This window comes from Carassius gibelio, chromosome B11 (genome assembly GCF_023724105.1).
Source record: "Carassius gibelio isolate Cgi1373 ecotype wild population from Czech Republic chromosome B11, carGib1.2-hapl.c, whole genome shotgun sequence".
NCBI lineage: Eukaryota > Metazoa > Chordata > Actinopteri > Cypriniformes > Cyprinidae > Carassius > Carassius gibelio.
Genome location: NC_068406.1, coordinates 12075445 through 12101239, shown reverse-complemented (window position 1 = coordinate 12101239; position 25795 = coordinate 12075445). Strand labels below are relative to the sequence as shown.

Here is a 25795-nt window from a genome sequence, read left to right as displayed (position 1 = left end):
TGGAAAATAAATTATAGAAATGAACACTTAAATTTAGCAAGGACTCTTTTGTGGGTTCGAGTCTCAGGCCAGCAACACCACTGCTCACCAGGCATCGCAGCATAAATGATGACCACTGCCCCGGGTGTGTGTTCACTGTGTGTGTGTGCGCACTTAAGATGGGTTAAATGTGTGACTGGAGTAATGAGACTAAAAATTCAGCTTTGAAATCTCAACAAATTACATTTTGAAATATATCCAAATAGAAAACAGTTAATTTTAAATAGGTTAGTAAAAATATTTCACAATTGTTCTGTTTTGCTTTACTTTGGATCAAATAAATGCAGGCTTGGTGAACAGAAGAGACTTATTTAAAAAAAATATTAACAAGCTTACGGTTCAAAAACTGTTGACTGTTGGAAACTATAGGCAACTTATTTTTTTCTCTAATTTCTAGCTTTTAAATGGCTTGGAAATCTATAACTGCTGGACAATAACAAATAATAATGATTTGTTTATATACTAAAAACAATTTTTTTGTATCACATAATAAGGCAGAATAGTTTCTATTCTGTAATATATGCTATGTTAATTGGTACTGCATTGTTCATACTTTATCACCTGCTGGAGATTACTTGAAAACCATATATTGTTGCAATCGTATGTTTAATGTCTTCATGTTTGAAAAAGTTTCCGGGCTTTTTTTTCTGTGTAAAAACTGTTTTCATACATCGATAGCTGGACGCTTTTGCCCATATTAGGATCTTCCTGAAATTCTTTCTTCGCGCGAGCGCCCTCCGGCTTCGAGTATGAATGAAACGCACACTACAGGAGTGTTTGCGTTCTGTGATGTCCATCTCGCTGTATTCTGGCCTGGGTCCGAATTAAATATCAAATCATATGCAGACTATCCCCTCTCTTTGAGTTTAAATCTATATTTATTCACACCAGTTCTTGAAAACCTCTATGAGAAAAACTTGACCGAAAAAGTGCGGGGGACGAGTTTCCATGATATTAAAAGTGGGGGGTGGGGGACAAGTCCCCCGCGTAATCTACGCCCCTGGTTAGCGTATATTTCACTCTTGATAACGAGTCAAAAGATTAGTGTCAGCTATTTTTTTTTTTTTTTTTGAGAAAAAGAAAATGAAACAATACACAAAAATAAACTTCTGTTTGTGACATTTATTACAGAGCATTTAATAAGGGAGAAAAGCAGGACAACTTACAATTTTTAAAAATAAATTACATGTGTATAAAAAAGTGCTATGACATTCACATCGCTACAAAAATAAAACGTGGTGGGACTTAGAATTTACTGAACATCTCCAAGAATCTGACTCGCATGAATTTTCCAGACGTATTTATTTAGCATTTAGCATTCATCATTACAAACACACACATTTCCCTGAGGAAATTCACCACTCCAGCTTTAAAAGAAGCAGAAAATGGAAATGAGCATGACATACGGTACAAAATGAAAGCAAGGAGTAACATTGTGTATTGAATGACCTCCAGTAATCAAACACACTTATTTCTGTGTGAACTGCAGATATGATATACAGATGACATGGACATTGCAAAAAACAAATGAAACATAAATGATTGCTATGGACCATAACGAACGACATAACATATTTCAGTGCGCATTTGAAGGTGGAAAAGTGAACAGAACCAATAGAAATGCGCATAAGGTGCAGGTCTGTTATTGTGACCGGATTAAATGATGTTCTCAAGCAACCTACTGCCTCCTAGAGGAAGAGAAACTGATTGCCACACCACACAGTTCAGAAAGCAAAGCAAAACTATTTAAATAAAAAAATGAAATAAACTTAGCATCAACAAGAACAATAATTAAAAAAGAAAATAATTTAACATTCTCCAATCCCAAAATCATTCAGTATTACGTTCACATTAGTTAAGGACATACAGGTTTTTTAAAAAAGACAAAGATTGTTGTGTTTGTTTATCATCCGGGGTCAGTAGATGGTGCGAGCAGATATTTTGAGGAGATAGTTCACAAAACTGATACATCATGTAACTGATCGTCTCACCCAGGTCAATAAAAAGCAAGGTGATTTTTTTGTTGCCTCGTTCAAGGAATGCACAGCAAACACACATTTATGAAAGAAACAAGCATAGGAATACAATAATCGGACAAACACAGATGAAAAGAACACACTGCAATCATTTAAGATGATCAATACCATTTCATAAAACAAACAGTACCAAAGTATTGCAGAAATGGAGCATTAAATACAGAGACAGATTCAGCCCTTTGTCAGATTAAACTGGCCCGTACAGTAAAATAAATCAACATCAATTTGAAATCCAAACAATAAATAAATGCAAACATGGAAGAAAACCTTTGATCAGATTGTAGGATGTACTGTATGGACATTTTAAGGTTTGTGTAAAACATATCTTTAATATGTTTACTAATTGTATTACCTCACATGTTATTAATTAAATGAAGAGAAGCCCAATAGACATGCAATCTATTTTTTAATAGTGAAATGTTACTATTAATCATTTTCCATTTGAAATTGTGTAAAATGCAAAAAAAAAATAAAATAAAAAAAGACACCAACCTAAGTGACTGACCAAAACTCCACATGCAACATTACAAACTGTCAGATATAAAAACAAAGGTGACCACCATATATATATATATATATATATATATGTGTGTGTGTGTGTGTGTGTGTGTGTGTCTGTGTGTCTGTGTGTGTGTGTGTGTGTGTGTGTGTGTATGTATGTGTGTATGTATGCGTATATATATATATATATATATATATATATATATATATATATATATATATATATATATATATATATATATATATATATATATATATATATATATATATAAAACATTATTTCCTTCAAAAAGCAAACAAATAAACCAAAAAAGATACACTGAGACAAGCCTGCAAAAGTTAGGGATAGTTGAACTGCACTGCATACATTATGCAAGTAAAACATATTTGAAAGAATGAAAGGGATCATCTGCAACATTTCGAACCTTCAGATTTTTTTGAAAAGTTGCTTTTTTCATAGATTAGCAGCAAAACCGTTAAAAAGTCATGCACAAGTAATACTGTCATCTGGCCAATTTTGAGTGATTTCATTGGGAGCATGATTTGATTTGGATTGAAAAATGAGAAAATACAATTTTCAGATCGTCCCCTATTTCAAACAAAGACTCCAGTTTAAAGCTCTATCATTTGTACATTTTCCTAATGAATGTGCCCTAAATTTCTATGTGAACAATCAATGCGCCATGAGCCCCTTCCAGCCGATTCCCAATGCAACTCTTAGAAATGCCTCATTGCAAATATGATGATGCTGAATAAACCAGGACCTCTGACACAGTTTTCAACAAAAATTGGTAATAAGTTTCAGGATGGACCAAATCAAACCCTATCACTGGACACTGCGTTGGGAGAGGTGAACAAAACACAAACGACTTTCACAATGTTTAGCCTTCCTCACTTCCTCTCCCTGCCCCGATTCTTCCATGGGAAGAGATATGAAAAGTAAAGAGCATGTGTAATTCTATAGATCTAAATAGAGCTGGCTGGTAATGAAGCTGGATTGTGGATTCTGTGAGCCACTAAAGTTTGGATTGTTCTGCATGCAGCGATGGTTTCAAAGCGTTCGCATGCAGCCTCTGCCGCGCAGCCTGTGGAGATGATGCGCTACCGACTACATAACAGGACATCGCTTAAAATCCAGTGAAGAGCTGATATCCGTAAGAGAGCCACCAGGTCCATGAAATCATGGAGAAGGTGACGCAAAGAGCCACATTTGGTAGAGTTCAATCATTTTGCGGTCTACTTGATGTCTTAAGGGGATAGCGGTGACGAACCGAATTCCCGTGTGGGCGGGGCTTCCACAGTTCCCAGCCTGCGAGCCCCGCCCACTAAAAAAATTATAATCTTGAGCAGAAGAAAAAAAAAAAAGAAAAATCAAAGAGAGACGTTGAATCACCTAAAGATATCTTTGAGGTGCTAATACAAACTCTCCTTTGCAGGTTTTTTGGTGTCTTTCCTATCTCTTTTAACAAAATCAATTCATTTGTTTAAAGGTGGTTTAGACCTGCGGTAATGAGTGTGTCGGTTGAAACGCTAGGAAACGGCCTCGATCTGGTAGGAGCAGTCATCCGCATCAGGGGAGGGTTTGGCTTCAGTAGTGCTCTTAGGTTTGGGAGGCCAGTCAGGGTCCACGCTCAGCTCTTGGGCCAGGTGCATGTACCGAGCCTTGGGCACTTTTTTCTGCCGGCAGCAGAGCCAGGAGAGCCATTTCGTTCCAAACATGTCTATTCCTACCTATAGACACACACACACACACACACACCAGCCAGGGGGGAAGTGGAGAGGAGATAACAAGAAGTCTGTTTTATCATTTCCTTCAAAGGACACAATCCAAACCTGTGATGGAAACACTAAGCTAGAACAAAATAAGAGGAGATATTCATTTTCATATGCAGAAACAAAGTCTTTGGTCTGTCCGTACAGTATGTCATGCCTCGGAGTACATGCAAGGGTAACAACTCTTTATGATTATTAAAATTAATACCAAAATGCTTGCTTTAGTTACTTTTGAAGCTCAAATGCCATTAAAAAAGAATGTTCCGGGTTCAAATCCATAGCATGCTGAGAATTACCACAGAAAATTATTCTGAGTTTTTAAAACAAGCAAAAGTTGTGTATAAAGTAATGGGCCATATGAGGCCACTGCAGCAGGATAAATATTAAAAATACATTCAATTATAAAATTGGAAACACAAGACATTAAAATAGTACTTGTGTGTCAAAACTATTCATCAAGCTAATGTAGTAAAATATGAACACAAGTTAATTCACCTCTTGGCATATTTTATTATTAAAGGATTAATGCGAGTGCTTCAACAAAGTGACGAACAATGCATTTCATTTTGTGAACCCATCTGGAGGCCCAGCTGCACGGACTTCCATTGCAATTGCATTACTGTAAACAATTTTTGCTTATTTTTACATTCTAGTCAAAATGATTTTTAGTGGTAATTAAAGGCAGGCCACAGATACTGTCAATAAAGCTCACTTTAAACCCAAAACGTCCCTTTAAAGGAATATTCCAGGTTAAGTACAATTTAAGGTCTATAATAGCTTGATTATTATTTTATAACTTTCTCTATATCCATGGTGTTATTATTAATTAAAACTGAAACTACTAAAAATCATTTTATTAAACTGTTAAATAAAAAAAGTGACAATAGCACAACACAGAACCACTTAAACTTCAATTAAAATGAAGAACTGAAAAAAAAAATTAAGATTAAATTTAAATTATGAAAAGTATATAGTATTTTTTTTTTTTTAAAAACACATTTAACATGTGCTTTTTTCAGATACAGCCAGAAGTTTATCCAACTAGAAAAGTAATCAGACTTTAAAAAGATGATTCGAGCAAGTAAAAATGACTGCCTGTGAAAATCAGCAGACCAGACTCGTTTTGAACCCCGAACATTAATTTAAAGGAAAAATCTGAGTTATTTAGCCATTAATGTCTATGACAACTTTACATTCAAAAGTTAGGGATTGATACGTTTTTTGTTGTTGTTTTTTTAAGTCTTACCAAGGGTGCATTTATTTGACTTAAAAAATAAAAAACCTTTAAAAATAGTAATATTCTGAAATATTATTATCATTTTAAACAACAGTTCTAGTAATGTTTTAAATACATGTAATGTATTCCTGGTGACAACGAATGGAAGTTTCAAATGCAAAAAATGCGGAAATAAAAAGATATTAATATAAACAAAAACAAAAAAAAAGCTTTCGAACATGACACCAGAAATGTGCCTTTTCTTAGAAGACTAGTTACATAGTACTGCAAACGCTACATTAGTTACACAATACCAATAGTTCCTTCACAAAATCAGAAACTTCTTCACATAGACATTAAGTTGCAAACAACCCGGAAAGTTCCTTTAATCAAACCAGATGCTTAAATCAACACACAAAACACAATGTATTAGAACATTAGTGCACGCTTTGCGATTCACCGAGTTAGACATTAAACATTGCTCTGTTTGGCACATACCTGCACCGTCACTGCAGTTTAACCAGACGCAGAGCTTACACATGTATGCAGTAGATGCCACTACAGAAGCAGCATTAGAGGAAAATGAGGGGGAAGTGGGGGAATCGTAAGTCCCCAGAGCATGACAAAACAAGAGTCCCAACAGGGGGCACTAGAGAGCGTTCAGAGAAATCATGTTGGCGCATGCAAGGCCAAACGTTTAGACAGGGTGCTGCGTGAGAGAGAGGGAAAGAGAAGAGGAGGAAGCAAAGGGGGAAAAGGGTGGAAGTGGACACCAGGAAGTGAAAAGGCAACGGTGAACAGAAGTGTCAGATTTTTCCCAACCTGTGGTGTCGGGCCTGCAGGGGAGACGCCATAGCTGCCCTGCTTGTCTCTGCTGAACACATGCTTCCATAAGATGACGTCAAGCACGACAGTCTAAAGAATATCGCAGTGGGGCGGAAAGAATGAAGAAAGCTACGGATCACATTGCTATCAAAAGATTCATGGTCATCATTTGTTTCTGCTTTTTCCTTGTCAAGACAAAACTAAATACATTTCTTGAAAGGGCAGTGGTTTTTTTTTTTTTTGCATTGGGTGTTAGTTTAAGGAAAACAGTGGAGGCAAGAGAATTACGTTATTCTGCATTAAATGTCATCAGTTCATTGGCAATGAACGTACAGCGAGACCACAGGGATCCCACCGACTGGCTGTTGTAGTCTAGGGTTCTACTGATCGACAGGTGAGAGAGAACGGCGTGACCTGTACTTAGCACCAGGAAGACATCGGGATCTAAAAGGCGAAGCAACAGCCACTATGCAACTACGAAGATTGCTGGCATTTCTTAATCAGGGTGAGAAGCTTTTGCACAAAGAAGACAAGAATAATTTGACTCTTTCTTTGGGGTTCAGAGGCAGAAGGAGCTGCTGATGGAATCAGACATGCTATACAAAACATGGCCTGGCTGTACAGGGTCCAGTATAAATGCTGCTTCATTATCCTGTGGATCAGCCTCAGCAGAGTGGAATTAACTTCTGTACAGGGATGGGAATCATTACAAATTCTGCCTTCTTATTTTTCATTAACGATTCTTCTAGTGCTGTTAGCTACTGATTGTAATATTGTCATACCATATACATATTTTGAATTGATTTACATTTATATTTGAGTGAACTTATTAATAGGCAATGTTGAATAGTTAACCATATGAATTAAAAATAATATAATTATTTAAAAAAAAAGCAACTTATTACAACAAAAGCCAGATGTTCAGCTATTAATTCAGTAATTACGACAAATAACTGGTTTATATATATATATCACATAGTTACAGTTAAATAATAAAAGATATATATAATAACGGAACTGGCTTTGAATAAGCACCAGCTTTTTGATTCCCAACCCTATTTGTGTGTCTTTCTGTATATCTCCATCGAATACACTTGAGAGTTTTAATTGGGTTACAGCAAGAGCGGTGTGTTATGACCCTGGCTGAAGGGTCCACTACATCTGACAGTCACATCCTATAAGAAAAAGTATCATCCATAATATAGTACTGTACTTTCACAAATATATATGAGCTAACAATACAACTACATAGTGATTTAATTCTTCGACATTGATTTAAACAAAATGCCCAGTTTATTTTCATATGTGAATATCCATAACAAATAAGGTGGCAGATGTAATAGCCTGATGTTCCCTCTTACCTCGATGAAGACAGACACCAGGGTGTTCCCCAGCACGATGAGCACCACATACACACGCCAGCTCAAAGGAACACATACAATCTGAGGAGAAGGTAGACAATGTGAGGAACATCTTAAAACATAGACTAGCATTCAAAGGTCAGTAAGATGTTTTTCAAAGAAATTAATACTTTCAACTACAATGCATTAGACTGATCAAAAGTGATAAGAGAATAATATATATATATATATATATATATATATATATATTGTATTGTAATATTGTAATCTTATATTGTAAGATTTCTATTTCAAATGTTGTTCTTCTCATCTTCAACATTAGACACTTATCTCTGAACAGGCTAGGTTTTATAAGGGTCTGAGTGATAATTAATCGAAGCATAGGCCAGATATTATTGTTTCATACCTCTAAAAATTCATAAATTCCAGAGATTGGGACAAACAAGATGAAAAACAGGAAACCGATGAGAATTAAAGCAGAGAGTACAAATGGCCCTGAAAGAAGAAGAGAGAAAAGAAAACAGTCAACCAGAAAAACGAGTTAGTGAAAGCAGGTTTGAGTTTCCTCTGTTTTCAAGACCATGTCAGACAAGAACATTTTTATTTCAATATGCATATATTACAATGACATCACATTTTAACTCATAAAAAAAAAACAAAAAACTAAACATTATTAAAAATCTAAATAAATACCTAAATTAATTGCACAAAAATATCAGGATGCAGAGATATAGCGTTCAATGGGAAATGTTTCTAATGTTCTCTAACATTTCTTTGGAATTCCAAATGCATCAAATACAATATAAAAATTGTGAGGGATTTTAAAACATTGCACTGTGAATGCATCAGGTTGAAAAAGGTTCATCCTTACAGTTCTTGTAGCTGGGCTGCCGGAAAGGTTTTCCTTTGGAGAAAACAATGGCAACAATGAGGTACTGAAAAGAGGAGACGAAGAAGAGAGTGGTGTTCACATCGCTCATGATTGTGTCTTCAGCCTCTTCTTCTTCTTCAGTGGCGTTATCCATGTGATGCGGAGCAGAGCAGTTGTAGAAACTGTGAATTCAAGAAAAAAAGAAGAGCTGATGCAACATTATACCTTTTTTTTTTATATACAATTCAGGTTAAGAATGAAAACAATATGAAACGGTTTAAGTTTCACTGATGCACTGTACTCACTCTGGTTCTGAGTACCAGTCCAATTCTTGGATCAAGAGGAAGGCCATGATCTGGAAACCCAGGCAAATTAAAATCTGGGTCAGAACTGAGAAGAGGAGAGGACCTGAGACGAGACCGGAGGGAGGTCTCCGAGCGACAAGCTCCTTCCATGCAGAATTCAAACTCACTGGGAGCAAATGAAAAAAAATTACATATACATCAATTATATACATCAGTTTTCATGAGCTCAATGTCTTAGTGTTCAATCTAGATGCTTTCTGACAAAATGCAATCAGAGTATTTATTTTATTTTATTGCATATCGTTCTCAAGATATCGTTTGCAGCCATTAAGATCAATTTAGACATTACAGATCATACTCACTAGTGAAGACAATTAAAAGAATGATAGCCATATCGATGAAGAGAAACTGGAAGTCGCCCAGGTTGCTGCCAATCTGAAATGCATTATTAACCAATCAGAGCTGCAGAAGAAATCTCAGCATGACCTAATGAGCTTCTGTCACTCGCAAGCACAGAAAGATGTATAATAATTAACTATAAGAAGTAGTTCAGTGAATGACAGGGGAACTTACGGAGTAGAGAAGGGCGACACTGAAGCATTGAATAATACTGTACAGAGCCATGAACTTAAACACACAGAAGGAAGTGATGAGAGCCGCTCTGCCCTCCCTGTGGAGAAACAACATGTGTGAGAGACAGGACATTTAGTGAAGAGAACATTCATCTTACTTTTATTTTGGCCGACAAAAAGGGCCTTTAATGCTTTAGTTTATAAATAAGTTAATGTGGAGCAGAATTTATTATAAATTTATATATTGAGTTGCCTTTGCCAAAGGAATTATTAACATGTTAATGCAGGATGTCACATGTTTTTGGGTTTCTGATGTCAACATTTTTTTTTTATGCATTTGTTGGAAATGTCTTGAAATGTTTTGAGTTACTGTATTGCAATGAATTTGGTCTGAAAGCATGATTTTTCTTGATGGGGCTGAAACGGAGCTCTGCTGTGGTGCGGTTAGGACACCTGATCAGATTGGGCACGCAGGTGATGCTGGGAGTCGTGGAGGTAAATGGAGAAGCCACTGAAGCCTCCAGCTCTGATAGAGAGATCCCAGCATGAGCTCTCTTCAGTGCCTGAGGACAAAACAGACAGACATCAGCCACACATGACACTTTCAGAATCGTAAGAGACACAAATAAACCTTGAAAATAAAATTGAAGGTCTCTCACCCCACAGTCGTTCGCTCCATCTCCACACATTCCAACAAAATAGCTGCAGAAGAGAGAGGGACAAAAGGTTTAGCAAGGGTTAACTTCTGGGTAATACTTTGTGAAACCCCAAGTATACACCAATGATTACTACTCTAAATAGACCTGTGAATGGAGCTCTCATGGAGTGTGTGTGTTTAATACTCACTCTACACTTTCTAATGTCTCAACAAGCTGAGTCTTCTGGTCGGGGGCCATCCTTGCAAACACGGTTCCATGAAGCACCAGCTACACCAACAACCAGAACACAATAAATACCATATATAATATAACCCATGGGTATACACATCTTAAAACATTTTTTGTACCTTCTGGAGCAGGTCCTGGAAATGTTCAGTAATCACAGCAAATGATTTGCCGCTCATGGCAAAGTGATACTGTTCCTGAGGTTTCATCTCATCCACAGAATTCCCGTCTTCCATAATAATCTCCATCTCCTGGCAAAGAACACAAGTACAGAGAGATGCTCAAGATAATGCTTCTTGAGATTTATTGCACTTGTACTTCCATTGGATGTATCGTACTGCAACAGTTATTTTGCTAGGCATCTGAAAACTGTGTCAATGATGCCACAAATAGTGGTGACTGATCTCAAACAGTTTTAACCTAGAACATTAATTCCCATAAAGCCGCAGAAACTGGGTCTGGCCAGCAGATGGCACACTGACCTCTAGTTTGGTGGGCTTGTTCGAGAGTTTGCTGGGTTTGTCGGCGTAGTGCCACGTGATCTTAGCAGCCTGGCCGTCTTTAGGTGGCAGAGCATCTGCAATAATGACTCGGTCTTGTGGCTGAATCATGCCGCAGTCTCGTGCCACGGAGATGGCCGTCAGCATGTTGTCACCTACACAAGAGATGAAGAAAAGATATAAAAAACAAGAAAAAAAAAATTCAATATACTGGTACATAGGCACTTTTTAATTAGTCAGTGGACAGAGATGATGGCTGGTGTCTGGCAATGACCCAATGCTCCTCATGATTGTAGGGGAGTAGATCATGTACAAACTCAATCTGCTTACATTCACAATGCTGCATTTAGCCTCGTCTAAACTTTGGAGCGCCTGGCTGGTAATCTGGAGAGCTGAGAACCTTATTAGACGAGATTCCAGGAATACCCAATGATTTAAACTACAAAGCTCCCAGACTGCTGTCTGCCTGCGGCTGGTCACCCTAAACTCCCTTCCATTTTCAAACAACATGGGCATATTCAGCTCTTTTCATATTCAGAAACTTTCCTTCAAAAACATAAAATCTTTTAATGGTCCTGTATAACTTCACATAAAATATATGTGAATAGCCATGTTCAAAAATTCAAATTGACCATTTGGAAAGAATATTCAGGAACTATATAAAAAGTACCCCTATTATGGATTTCTGAAAATTACCTTTCATGCAGTGTGTAACAGCTCTATGTGAATAAAACCATCCTGCATTGACCGTCAACGTGAAACATTAGCATATTGCCCACCCATATGTTGGTCTTTTCAGTTGCTCTACATGAAAATGCAAATTCATTCTTTGCCCCTAAGGTGCCGTTTTACTTAAAGCAGCGCTGTGCTCACAAACGCTGCTTTATCAGGCATGATGAAATGAAAATTGCAGATTAAAGAAATGCAAAGGAGGGGTTTGGAAAAATTAATTGTTGAGTGAATCATATGGGAGTCGTTGACCAAATAAGGTAACTAAATGAATATTATGAGACAATGGAAGTGTTGCCCTTGTATGCATGTCAACTCGTTGGGGACTCCCGAAACCAAAATATGAACCTCTAATTATCCATAACAGGGGCACTTTAAACTCACAGGTTTTCTGAACTGGCATGAATTCAGGCCTAAAAAAAATAAATAATCACCAGTAGGACATATAGACCAAAGAAGTGATGTTTTCTGTACCTGTGACCATAACGGTGCGTATGTTGGCACGTCGTAGATCTTCCAGCACACCTGGAGTTTCCGTTTTCAGCTTGTTCTGCATGATGATCAAACCCAGAAAATCCATATTTTTCTCAATTTGATCCCTGTAGAGGAAGAGAGATCAAATATAGTTAGACATTAATCCAGAGCACAACATGGTAAAAGTTCAAGCATAACGTTGTAAATGATTTTGTATAAGACCTTAATATTTAATAGAAGTGCCAGTAAAAAAAAAAAAAATTAAAAAAGCTACATCTTTACCGGTTAATGTTCTGCACTTTATGAAATGTAAGTTTGGATTCCAGCCGTCTGTGTGCCAGCGCGATGACCCGGAAGCCCTGTTTGGTGTAGTCCTCCAGAACCTCTGCAAAATCTTCTGGTACTGTTGTGCATTGTGAGGAAAAAATACTTCAATCCAACACTATTTTGAAACTCAAAAAAGATATTAATAACCGATGGATTTTTGGACTAACCTGTTTCTTTCTTACACAGGCTTGCCACGACCTCTGGAGCTCCTTTCAGATAGGCGTCCATCCGTCTCTCTCCGATCTGTCGGACAACCACGCTCATTCTCTGCAGAGCAGAGGAGAAGGAGAACTGCCGCACGATACCAATCATATATGACGCCTGCAGCATAAAAAAACAACAACAGATAGTATGTAAACACCCATATGTGTCCATAAAATACATAAATGAAATACAAATAATAGCCATTGTACATACCGAGAGCTCATAGAGTTCAGAGAGTTCCTGCAAAGAAACAGCAAGATATCAGAACAATGTTTTAAAAACAAATAATCTGGATTGTAATAAGCAGAGAAATGCTCACCAGGTCCTGTTCAGGTGATGTGACTGAAGGCGGCAGAAGCTGACTGGGTGGTTTTACGTAAGTGAGTTCAATGCGGTCATGGTGAGCCGTCTCCTCTTCTGTAGCTTCCACCAAAGTCTGAAGACCACAGATAGAGAGAGCGACACCAAAATAAATAAAAACAAGTACAACTTGTTCCAAAACTTGAAAGAGAAGATTAGAACGGTCCTTCTGTCACAGCAGACACTGACCCAGCCTATGGCCTCGAACATCTTGAGGTCTAGTGGATCTCCAGAGAGCTGACCCTCAATCTTGGTGAGGGAGTGACAGGTGGCCATGCAGGACACAAACTTGGTTGTTACTAAGCTCTTATCATCTGCTTTTTCTTCTGAATGCTGGAATCTAGGGAAGAGAGATTCTTTGGTCAGAAAAGACAATGAAATGCCTGCAGTGATCATTAAAAAACAACTGAGAATGTTCTTTTAATCTATTGAATCTTTCTTTTATATAGTTATGAACATACCTGCCATCTTCTGCTCGTTGAATTCCCCACATGTCCAAGCCATCTTCTGTGAGGGTGCCCGTCTGAGATTATGCAGTAATAATAAATAATTTAATTATGTATTAACAAAAAATGTATACTGCATAATATTAGAAAATGAGGTTCTTAAATGTCACCACAATTTACCCTAGTTTTATGAAAAAATAGCTGAAAGTTGTTTTTAAAAGACATTCTGGTTAATTTAGGTTTCACTAAAAGAAAAGGACTTCAGTGTCCCATTTAATTACCTTGTCAAAGCACACCAGGTTCAGCTGCCCACAGATGTTGATTCTTTGTGGGCTGATGGAGAATATCCCCACTTTCTTGAGGCGCCGCTGAGCATAGACGATGCCCGCTGTCATGGCTGCCGGCAGTGCAGGGGGCACTGTGATAGTAATGATGTCCAGAGACTTGACTATGATTTCCTTTACTGGTTCCTGCATGATACACACCATACCAGTGAAGGGTACATTTTCCACACTATACTTTTACTCGGTTAATTTATTGAACAAGTACAATTGAACAACTTTATATTCTGCTCAAAGCTACATCCTATGTTAATTATTTTACCAAAATAAGAGGGATTATACAAAATGCATGCTACTATTTATTTAGTACTGACCTGAATAAGATGTCACGTAAAAATTTTTATAGTACATAGTCCAGAAGAGAAAATAATAGTTTTAATTTATAAAAACAACCCTGTACAAAAGTTTACATCCACTTGATTCTTAATACTGTGCTGTTATCTGAATGATCCACAGATGTGTGTTTTTTTTTGTTTTTTTTTTTATTGTTTGGTTTAGTGAGTCCCTTGTTTGTCTTGAACAGTTAAACTGCCTGCCGTTCTTCAGAAAAATCCTTCAGGTCCCAAAAATGATTTGGTTTTGCAGCATTTTTGTGAATTTGAACTCTTTCCAACAATGACTTTCTGATTTTGAGACCCATCTTTTCACACGGAGGAAAACTGAGGGAATCATTATGGCGTTATTTCCCTGTCAAATGTCGAGAGCGCATAATTGTAGCACGAAAGTACATTAATATAATGCGAGCGTCAATCTCTCTGCTCGCGAGCGCGAATCTCTCTGCTCACGCGCGGAATATAATGTGCGCGAGCGCGAATCTCTGTGCTCGCGTGCTGGAACTCGGCACACGCTCTCAGATATACGTTGCTCTTGTAAGAATTTTCTCTGGGCTCGCTCAGGTTCCTCGGTACTCTTCTCTTCAATTTCTTTCTCTTTTCTCTTGGCATAAACGCTGTCAAAACGGCAACAACCAATCAGAAATAGGCTTCAATAACGGACCAATGAAAACGCGACATCGTACACGGAATATTAGGCCGGTGACACACTGGCTGCGTGGCGTGAGCGCCGCGTGTCTGAAGCGTCCCAGAAACGTGGCAGATTCTGTGTCTTTACACACCAGAAGCGTGCCTGACGCGGCGCTGGCGCGCTGCTGCTGTAGAGGGAGACCGTTGACAGACCAGGCTCTTGTCTTCATGAAACAATATATACTTTTTTTACACACCTACGCCTACTGATAAAGGACACCGTCAAAAGTATTGATGGCGAAATAGATTATGTTTGACAGGTGCAATATTTGAAAATCGATAATTATTTATTAATTTTTTTAATTACATTTATATCTGAATTTATGTCAACCTATAGACTTTCAAATATCAAAATATCATGAATTCATATGTATTTGTGTACAAAATGACATAAAAACACATTTTCCTATTATATTTTGCCTGGAAACGCTTCCAACACTTCCAAATAGGCGTCGGTTCTATTTCTAGCATGCACGCGTTTTCCGGGCGGCTCGAGCTGCGCCTGAGACGCGTGTCTCATGCAGGCAGTCTGTAAGCTCTAACCTGTTAACATGGGAGCCGAATTAAAAACAGACACGCCACGCGGCTGAGACGCTTGCGCCACGCATCCAGTGTGTCGCCGCCCTTAAATATCAGAGCAGCCTTCCACTGGTGGAGAGAACTCAAGGAGAGGGAAAGGCCTGAATCGGATGCCAAGGTTGAGTGGTTTTTACTTCTTGATAGGCGAGTTACACTGGCTTTTGTTTGAATATGCTTGAGTGTCATCTTTACTTGTTTTCTGCGATCATGGTTGCCATGGTTGCAAACATACGTGTGGGGCGGGGATTTCAAAATAGAGGTGAGGTCTTTTCAGGCGATGGGGCGAGGTATGAGTACACCGCTGTGGTTCATTCAGGTAACAACACCATATTAAGAATCAAGGGGATGAAAAACTTTGGAACTTTTTATTTAGCTAAAATAACATTTTGCATTTTACATTTTAAAAAAAATAGAATATTGTGAAAAAGTCAATTTTTGTAACTTATTTCAAAAAGTGAAACTTTCATAAATTCTAGATTTATTAGATGTGAAATAAAACATTTCAAAAGGTTTTTTATTTTTTTGATGATTAGAGCTTACAGCACATGACAGTCAAACATCCAGTATCTCAAAATATTAGAATATTTACATTTGAGTGTCATTAAATGACCATCCCTACAGTATAAATTCCAGGTATCTCTTGTTCTTTGTGACCACAATAATGGGGAAGACTGCTGACTTGGCAGTGGTCCAGAAGACGATCATTGACACCCTCCACAAAAAGGGTAAGTCACAAAGGGTCATTATTGAAAGGGGTGGCTGTTCACAGAGTGCTGTATCAAAGCATGTCAAATACAAAGTCGCTTCCATGCTACATCACACTGATGCTGGAGTATTGAGTACATAAATTAACATTCCGTAATTCAAAGAACTTCAGCTTTTCTGTTTTGCAAATCCTTTTTTTTATTATTGATTAAGGATATATTCTCATATTTTGAGATACTGGATTTTTGTCTTTCATGAGCTGTAAGCTCTATTCATCAAATCTAGAATGTATGAAAGTTTTTGAAATAAGTAAAAAAAAAAAAAAAAAAAGGTTTTTACGTTATTCAAATTTTTTTAGATGCACCTGTACATGCAAGCAGGATTGATGTCACAAAAATGTTGCCATTTCTTTAAAGACAGTAAAAAAAAAAAATAACCTGATTTATGATTTTCATGACCAAAGAATAGAAAAAGACGATGCTGGCAATGGCCACCAAACACAGCAGGAACAGGTAGGCATCCCGGTACAGCTTAAAATCTGTGGGTTTTGGGTACAGGATAGAGCTGATCAGCTGCCCTTTAGCAGTGCTAAAACCTAGAAAAGAAAAACACAAACATATACATTATATATGTTCTTTTTCATGAATATATGATTGACCTGGAGAATGAAAACTGTATCATACCCTTGGAAAATTATGAGCTACATCACTGCTTATCGACACTAGGGGTGTGACCATACACTTAGCACACGATATGAGACAAAATGCAGATACTTGGTCCACTAGAACTTGACAATATTTTAAAACTATTTTTACAAAATTTTCAAAATTTAGAAAATATTTGTCTTTTAATTACAAAAAGTAAAACAATTTGTAATTTAGAAATATTTTAACTAATCTAGGGCTGTAACTAATGGTTATTTTGACAACTGAGTAATCAGATTTTTTTTTGTAACACAAACAGACCTAAGTGAAAACCAGGCTTTAGTATGACTATTTATATATAAACTAACGATGAGGCAATAATAGTTGGCTCAAATAAAACCAAGAAAAATTACGACTGAATTGAACAACACTGTTAAAATGCATAATGTAATATGCCTATACATAATATGAACATAACCAACCTTAGTACATTATGTATTAAAACAAATACCTGCAGATTGCACCAATCAACAGGCCGTTGACGTTTCACTTTAAAGCGTGATTAAACAATGTTTAAATCATTACATTTTAATATTTGGCCACAGGCAGAAACATTTATTTAGAAATCGCGATGGTTTATAAATGATTTACATTACAAATCTAGTGAGATAATGTACACTGTTTTTCCAGATGACGTTAAGCAATTCAAATTCACAGTATATACAGAGGAAGAGCCTAGCCCCTTTCACACATACAGTGCTGGTAAAACTGGTTAAGTTAGCATTAATAGATCATGTGTCTACAGGACCTTATCAAAAATCCCGGTAAATATGTTCTGGCAATCATATCGTTCTTATGAAGATGACATAATTACTCTGAGCTGTTTACAAAGCTCCACTGCTTTATAATAAGCTTTTGCTATGTAAATATGCACTAGACTGACATCTTTGAACATCGCGTCTTGCAGCTTTTTGTTGCGCTTCTCCATTCATCAGGGTTGCGACTCTGCAACTGGATACTATTATGTGCATCTCGTGTTTTATAAGAGCAAAACATTCTGATTGGCTAGTAATGTTAGTTTGGTTGAGAGTGAAAGCTACTCCTTTCATACCATTGGTAGGCGACCTCATGGACTCGAAAGTGATATCAATCCACAAGATTTTTATTTATTTTTTGTAATGTACGTTTTTTTTTTTTTTTGCAGCACGCCGGAAATCAAGCCTGGTGCAGTAGAGCTTTAAGCCCTGAATACATCAAAAGACAACTTCAGTGACAAAAAGGTGTCAGACAAAGTATGTAAAATTTTGCTTAAAATGTAGTCCTGGCATCTAACCTGTCCGGACCACCACAGCTTTGACCATTTCTCCCGTGTAGTAGCGGGTCTGTATGACGTTTGTGCCACAGAAGAGTGTGTGTCTCTTGTGTTCCTCTGTGCTGTAAATGGCGTCTCCATCCCCACCCTTCTTGTCCCGTTGAGGGTTTGGAAGGTCAGTCTTTGTAACTGGAACACTCTCACCTGAATATATGAAATGAGAGAAGAGTATACAAAACATTTGTGAGACATACATATCTTTATTTTATTCACAATAGCAATATGCTCAAGCCAACCAAAAAAAAGAAAAAAAAGAACAGACAATAATATGCCATTAATAATGACAAAGCACAACATAAACATGAAATTTGTAGCACCACAAGTGGTGGTTAAGTGTAAGTGGTGGTTCACCATATTGAATTGTTATAACTTTTTCACAAAACTTAGGGATGCCCATTATAATGAATAAAAATAAGTATTGCATGATAATATATTTAGCATGAAATAATGTCTTACATCTATCTTAAACCAAGCATTTTGTCATGTCCCGAGGCACTTCACTGAGTTTGTACTTTGAAAATGATTAACAAAGTGTGCAAAGTGTCTGTGATTTTTGGCAACAATGTAAGCATTTATTTGTGTTCCTTTCCTGTAAAAAAAACCACAGACTTTAAAGTTATGTCCCTCAGTCTGAATTCAACCCCGTCACACTAACCATTCTACCGCCATAATAATTAAGACTCCACTCATATGTGACACTTTTCACAAAAAATTACATCATTCAGATCTCTTTAATAGTGGTGCAGAAAATGTTTAGTAGTATCATACTTTTTATTCATATTTTTGAGGTGTGTTATAGTCAGGGAGGGTACTGTCAAACATAACAAGGCTATTGTTCCTATAATAGCTCATTTTTATCAGCTCTTTTGTCTTTGGGTTGTTATATCTCTCACAGATGTTAGTTTGTTCTAAATCAGACACAGATAAAGTAGCACAGTAAAGATTACATTTATATGAATGTATTCGTGAGAGAGATTGAGTGTGTGAATTAATTCTACCTGGCAGCATCTCTCTACTAGTAGTGAAGCGGTGCGATTTAGTTATTAAGAAATATATGCTTGAACGTTTCATTTCCTAAGCTATTTTATTGAGAAATCACAGAACAGTGCTGACAATACATTTGTGAGCTTAAATGTTTGTGTGTGAGAGATCAGGACATGACGTACGAGCCACTGTCTGTAGCAAAATGTTATGTGTGTGCGTTAAAGTCCAGCAACCCATTAGATTAGAATGTCGAATAACATACCTCTACAATAAGCTCTTTAAAATGTGCGTTCTCCCGTTCAATTTCAAGCATCCAGTAATATAATCACATGTATTGTGGATTGCTTTCAGAGTATGTATGTATTTGTCATTTTAACTGTTTGGAAACGGAGCAAGAATGTGGAAGTCCTTCAAAGATTTCTTATCCTGTTGCGCCCCCTATAGGACCAGCAACTAGTCGACGTCAAGCTTAAAGAGTCATGACAGATTAAAGTCAGTGCAACCCCTAGTTATCAGGGACACATGAGCAGTAGGTACATGTTTGTTTTATAACAATTTCTGTGTAAAATCCTTTTTGAATCAATCCCATTTTGTCAGTTTAAGGTGTTGATAAAAAAGGTGTCTAAAGCTGAAAAAATAATGAAGGGTCTTTAATGCCTGAGGTGGGAAACTATGATTATTTTGGAGGTTTTGGATATGTGCCTAATGATGTGGGTTTTTTAGAAGTTGAATCACATGTAGTTTGTTGTCTAGAAATAAATAAATATCAACCTTATTTTTCCCGTAATAGTGGGCACAGCCATTTATAAATTTATTATAGTGTCTGGCTAACAGTGTCATCCGTTTCCAGCTATTTTTGGCTGTACAAAACAATTCTTTTTGCTACTTGATACTGCGAACTAGGTGGGGTTTTTTTTACATATAATTTATGAAAAATATTTCTAAATTATTATGAAAACAGGATTACTGTTTACTGCACTTCATTCTTCTCGTTATTCCCCCAAAGCGGCTAATGAACCGGAAGTCTCACACATGCACAGAAAACGGCTTACTTCTGCTATGAATAATAAAGTGAATAAGTTTCATATATTTGGACTATTTCTGAGAAATCAATAGGAATATATGATTTTCCCCCAAATCGACCCTCTCTAATCAACTTTTATGACATCGCATCTGGATGCAGCCGATCACCTGTAAGCATGCTCTCATTAACAATGCAGGTTCCACAGACGAGCACTGCATCACAGGGCATGATGGTCCCGTTGCTGGGGATGACGATGACATCGCCAGGGACCAAGTCTGTGGACAGGGCTTCCTCGGTTTCTGTACAGCCAAAACAGAAGACAGAGAGAAAGAGAGAGGTGAAATAAAACCAGTCTGTCTCAGCAGATCACTTATTACCCATGTTTCCCTGCACAGGAGTGCTGACTCATTGTGACTTTAGGAACTGCGCCAGGCTCACTGATGCAGGCAATCCAGACCTGCAGCGGCGCCGTCATTACATATACTAAGATCTACTGCAAAATCATATTCCCCACTCTGAGCCGTACCGTTTTCGCCCCTGTAGACTGTAACTCGAACAGTACTGTGTGCTGCCACCATGTCGTGTAGCATTACATATTGCTGTAAAACAAAACAAAACAAAAAAAGTCCATGTGAAGCACAAATAAAAATTTTCCTGACCAGGCAGCACAGATAATCAAATAGGAATATAAAAATACACACATTAACTGATTACAGTTACCTCAGTTATGCAATCAGAAATTTATCATAAACAACCTTGGATACGGCCCTATGTTTGATAACTCTAAAATACAACATTATACTGATCTTTTTGTAGAAATAACAGAGAATCATAATAGCCATATTAGTGCTACAATGTTACACTAAATGTCTTTTATTATGAATGATTCATCAGTGTTTGTTATTCTAAAACTAGAAAATGTTATTAAAATGTATTAACTTTTGCTTAGAAAATGAGTGACTGATTATTTATTTATTTGACTTTAACTTTTGAGTTTTTATTACAACATTTTATAATTATTAGATTATTATTATTGTTTACATGACCATGTCTGTTTTTGGCTTAAGAACGTGAATGTAAACGCGCTCATTGACTTGTCTGTATTGGTCAGCATCTCACAAACCAGTCAATCATTCCAAACTGTAAATATTCTATACAAATTTAAAAAGTAAAATGTTCCTAGTGCCCTATATTACTAACTATACCATTCCACTCAAAATACAGCAGTACGTAAATGTAATGTTTTTATGTTTTAAATGGTTTTACTGGCTTACCTTTCTAATAGTATAGAGAGAGGTAGCTATTGATATGACGGACATGAAAATTATGGCCATTGCGTAGTAATAGTATTCATCACTACACCACAGGATAACACTGAAGAGCTGGAAGATGTAGAAAGGATTGAGGACCTGAGGAGGAGAGAGAACGATAGAGAGTTCCTGAGAAGACATATTCACCACAGCAGTGTCAGCATTGCTGTGTCACGCCGTTCTCCAGCCGGGGTCCGTTTCACATTTCACTCATACCTCTTTAATTAGCAGCTTGAAAAGAGAAGGCACTTTCACGTCTATTTCATTGAGTCCGAAAAAAAATCTCCTAAAAAAAAAAAAAGAGAAGGAAAAAAAGTCACCTTTATTGTTGAGCCCAGCAATCAACATTCAATTCCAGATACAGCGTCAGATAAACACAACAAACTCAAAAGTTTCACCTGTACTCCTGCTGGTTTTTGTTGAGCCCGGCGCTGTGCTTTGAGTGAACGGATGAGCAGGTCATGCTCATATCTTCCAGGCCTCTGTAAAACAGTGAAGTTTTAGGGACCCACAGAGCAGAATTTACACAAAACATCAGATTCAGACTGTAAATGGGTATATCCTTACGTCAATACTTCAAAGTTCTGGATGGAGTCGTTCCAAAAGTATTTAGTGCTGTGTAGGGTAAAATAACGTGTCTGTAACACAAAAGAGAAAGAAAAAGATATTTACCCACTCACCGATAAAGCTTAACTATATGGTTTGCAAATACCAGAATTTGTGGAAATGCAGAATTGAACTATATGGGAAGGATGGGATGGATTTGAGGCAGTTGATACCGGCACATGCTGGTCCTCTGGATTCCTGGTGATTTTCCCAGGGGCGGAGTCAGAGGGGTTGTGGGTGTGGTCACTGGCCTGAGGGGAGGCGGTTTGAGAGGCCTGGTTGTCATAAGGGTCTTTACCAGGAGCCAGCATTATCCGAATCCTGGCTCGAAACCAGCGCTTGAACTCATCCTATGGACAAACACAGAAACAGATTATACGTTACACACCAACATTAAAGAATTCTTAGCATTCATGCTACAACACAAACAGATTTACAACACACCACTGAGCTATAATTATGACTGGCAGCCATTCACACATGATCTGCCTCAGAGTTGAGGGTTATCTACCACTGAACAACCGGACATCTGGAGTATTATGTAATTCTTAAAAGTCTGTTAAGTCTTGATACTAAAATCCTAAAGAATATGAAGGTGAAGCATTTGAAATACCAAATATTGTTATTAAACTCTCCTATATGAAATCAGGCAAAAGATGTGCACTGACAAAGCAAAAGGTAAGAAAATTCAGCGAAGGTGCATTTAATACTTGTATTAACATGAAAACAAGTTTTGTAAAGTTTTACTATACATGATAATTCATTTGTGCATTCAGTTTGTTTATTCATTGTTTAGGGAAATTCCTGTCTTTTTTTTTTAACTAATATTTTAAAATTTAATCATATTTATAAAACGGAATAAAAATGTATAGAGTGCTCAATATACAAAATAGTGTATATGCAGTTCGGAGGAGTAACTAGTAACATGTAATGGAATTTTAAGATTAACGGTTTTTCCAAGGCACTGGTAGATGTCTGTGTTTCCTGACATAGCAATGCAAAGATTTGATTTCAAAATCAAAGTATCATACCTAAATCTCATGGTTTGAGAATGATCAAGGTAAAAGAAGTGCTGAAGTCTGTTTCAAAATGATTACAAATTTAGAAAAGTAATCAAAAAGTAGACAAATTTTGTAATCTTGAAATCTGTAATGAACTGTATTACATTTCCAAAGTAACCTTTCCAACACTATTTATATAGTGTACAATAATTATACCTAATAGCACAAAATGTTATAACCTACCAATTGTAAGTATATAGACAATATCTGAATATTAATTATCAACCAATCCAAAATATCTAAGCATATCCAGATACTGTTAATATGAGGTGTAAGAGAGCCCAAAAAGTCTTCTTGAGGTTTAATACATACAGTGCTTCGTAAAAGGGCGACGTCTGCATCTCTGACGGTGGTCCGTGTGCAGGTGGCCTTCACACACCATTCAGGCATCCAATAGAGCAGCAGGAAGAGAAAACCTCCTGTACAGAGACCACCCAAACCCACCAGAACCAGCTTCCATCGGCACAGCCGATACCCGCTCAGCTCCTGGACAGAAAGAAAATCAGCTCATGTGCCTTATAAGAGAGAGAGAAAAGGCAAAAAACAGAGGGAGAAAAATACCATTTCATCCTCCAAACCCTTGTTGACAATCTTCAGATCTTCCTTCTCCATCCTGATCTTTAGTCCTGCCTGGATAACTGCTGCTCTCCTGTGCACACACACAGAGATCACACGCTAAGTGTGTGTGTGTGTGTTACAGTAATGATTGTGTGAGGCCCAATAACAGCTGTTATACCATTGGACTGTATTGACAACCAGCTGACCTGAGATGACACATAATCATGTGCACACATAAACACAAACACTGGGAGAAGAACTTCCTGTGAGTCACGATCCTGAGCACTACAGCTGAAAGCCACGCTGAGAGTGTTCTCAGACACAAATGAGCCAGACAACAGCTGGCAAACTAGTGAGACAATCAAACACACAATTTAAAAAAATAATAAAATGCAGAGATCTATTTATTTACACAGAGGCTAAACATTTATTTCTACCTCCATAAGTATTGGAACAGTAAAGACAAAATTTTTCTGTTTGCTGTGGAGTCAAGAAATCTGTAAATATGATTAAAAGATGAATATGAGGCAAAACTACAGAATGTCACATTTTATTATTGGGTGATTCAACACAAAGATGTTTTACCAGCTAAGAAGATCAGCACTTTTAGAGTTTCATCTCCCTATATGAAGTATTGGAACAGATGCCTCACAGGTCTTTTTAAATGTTCAGCTGTTTCGTGTTGCATTAATTCTTCAGATATTAAAAGCAGGGAATGTGTCGTATCAGTTATAACCATTGCTTCTGCATTCTAAGTCTTGTATTCAATGATGACACACACAAACCAGGATGAAGACGAGGAAGCCGACTCTGAAAGAAAAGCAAGCAAGTTGGATGCTGTGAGAAAAGAGGAAGTCAATAAGAACTAAAGGAAAAACAAAGGGCATGGAGAAATAAAGATTTTGGAAACTATCGGCGACATCAGCAACCAACGATGAAAAACACAGTAGTTGATGACAGACAAATTATAAAAGCTGTGAAAATGACTGTCATGTCTGTAAAATCACCAACAACCTCCAGAAAGCTGGGGTGATCCTCCGTCAATCTACAGTCCGCAGGAGAATTTGACACAGAATTACAGAAGCTACAGCAAGATGCAAACTGCTGATCAGCATCAAAAATAGAAAGGACTGGAAAGCAAAAATTTGTAGAAAAAAGGGAAATGCAAATTATTTCTAAGTATTCAACCTCATCTGTAAAACTTGGTGGAGGTGGTGTCATGGCATGCATGGCTGTCTCTAGAACAGGACCTCTTCATTTCAATGATGACTTAATGTATAATGGTATATCGCACACCCCTAAATCCTAGAACATGTATCTAGAATACAGTTAAAAGATATCGGAGTTACGATGTTTCCAGCATACTCTGAAACTGAACTGCTCCCATCACTTACATCATAAGGGTCAAACTATCATTCAAACAATTCAAATTCAACTTTAATTAAAGTTACCATCCAACTGGCAAGTTTATTTTCTCACCAAAGTCCCTTTTATTTTCATCTGGTGCTGACTGAGTGTTAATTTTGGACTTTGGATGCAAACAATGAAGATGAGTGAGATTAATGGTTAAATAATTCATGACTGGGCAAGTGCAGGAATGTACAGCGAGCTGTGTGTTTGTGAGCGTAACCAAAGCTTTCTGCAAAGAAAAGAGATCATAGAAAAACATTGGGATCAATCATTCAAAAGGCTCTATCCAGCTCTCATTATAATTATTAGACGAACTAGCACAATCCATCATTTTCACTACAACTCACCAGCTGAACAAAGTCTTGGCCATAGGTGAGGGCTTTTGTGTATTTAAGAATACACTAAATACAATAATTTGTATAATTGTATGACTTAATACAGTAGTCATTTAGGAGGGGCTGCACTTAATTTACATTTTGTCATTTAGCAGACACTTTTAACCAAAGTAACTTACAAATAAGGAATTAAACTGTGCTTTATTTATTAAAATAGTCACAATTTAATCACCAAATCCTGACTGTCAAACTTTTAACCACTGCAGAAAAACAAACTATATATATATATATATATATATATACATTTTTATTTATGCATTTTAATTAATTAATTATATATATATATATATATATATATATATATATATATATATATATATATATATATTTTTTTTTTTTTTTTTTATATATATATATATAT

At 37.0% G+C, this 25795-nt stretch overlaps 1 protein-coding gene across 5 annotated transcripts in view; it reads right to left on the bottom strand.

Moving 5' to 3' along the window:
- Positions 1-1141: 1141 nt before the first annotated feature.
- The window catches only part of LOC127968368 (polyamine-transporting ATPase 13A3), a 35715-nt gene continuing 11061 nt past the window's right edge, over positions 1142-25795 (bottom strand). Inside the window, exons 3-34 of one of the 5 annotated variants that reach the window (XM_052569530.1) lie at positions 23633-23720; positions 23384-23557; positions 22184-22360; positions 21972-22042; positions 21803-21886; positions 21621-21690; positions 21369-21503; positions 20621-20693; positions 20262-20393; positions 18048-18230; positions 16508-16665; positions 13705-13893; positions 13439-13500; positions 13167-13317; positions 12937-13053; positions 12831-12857; positions 12581-12734; positions 12369-12489; positions 12087-12211; positions 10866-11038; positions 10506-10634; positions 10346-10425; positions 10159-10201; positions 9953-10062; positions 9501-9597; positions 9290-9362; positions 8928-9093; positions 8623-8804; positions 8158-8246; positions 7752-7832; positions 6388-6480; positions 1142-4307 (exon numbers count right to left, since the gene is read on the bottom strand). In XM_052569530.1, the coding sequence (XP_052425490.1) occupies positions 4107-4307; positions 6388-6480; positions 7752-7832; positions 8158-8246; positions 8623-8804; positions 8928-9093; positions 9290-9362; positions 9501-9597; positions 9953-10062; positions 10159-10201; positions 10346-10425; positions 10506-10634; positions 10866-11038; positions 12087-12211; positions 12369-12489; positions 12581-12734; positions 12831-12857; positions 12937-13053; positions 13167-13317; positions 13439-13500; positions 13705-13893; positions 16508-16665; positions 18048-18230; positions 20262-20393; positions 20621-20693; positions 21369-21503; positions 21621-21690; positions 21803-21886; positions 21972-22042; positions 22184-22360; positions 23384-23557; positions 23633-23683 (3771 nt within the window). In that variant the 5' untranslated portion in view covers positions 23684-23720 and the 3' untranslated portion in view covers positions 1142-4106. Of the gene's footprint in view, positions 4308-6336; positions 7566-7751; positions 7833-8157; positions 8247-8622; positions 8805-8927; positions 9094-9289; positions 9363-9500; positions 9598-9952; positions 10063-10158; positions 10202-10345; positions 10426-10505; positions 10635-10865; positions 11039-12086; positions 12212-12368; positions 12490-12580; positions 12735-12830; positions 12858-12936; positions 13054-13166; positions 13318-13438; positions 13501-13704; positions 13894-16507; positions 16666-18047; positions 18231-20261; positions 20394-20620; positions 20694-21368; positions 21504-21620; positions 21691-21802; positions 21887-21971; positions 22043-22183; positions 22361-23383; positions 23558-23632; positions 23747-25795 lie in introns of those variants that run through there. The other 4 variants (XM_052569531.1, XR_008155964.1, XM_052569532.1 and 1 more) reach the window with 4 other exon arrangements.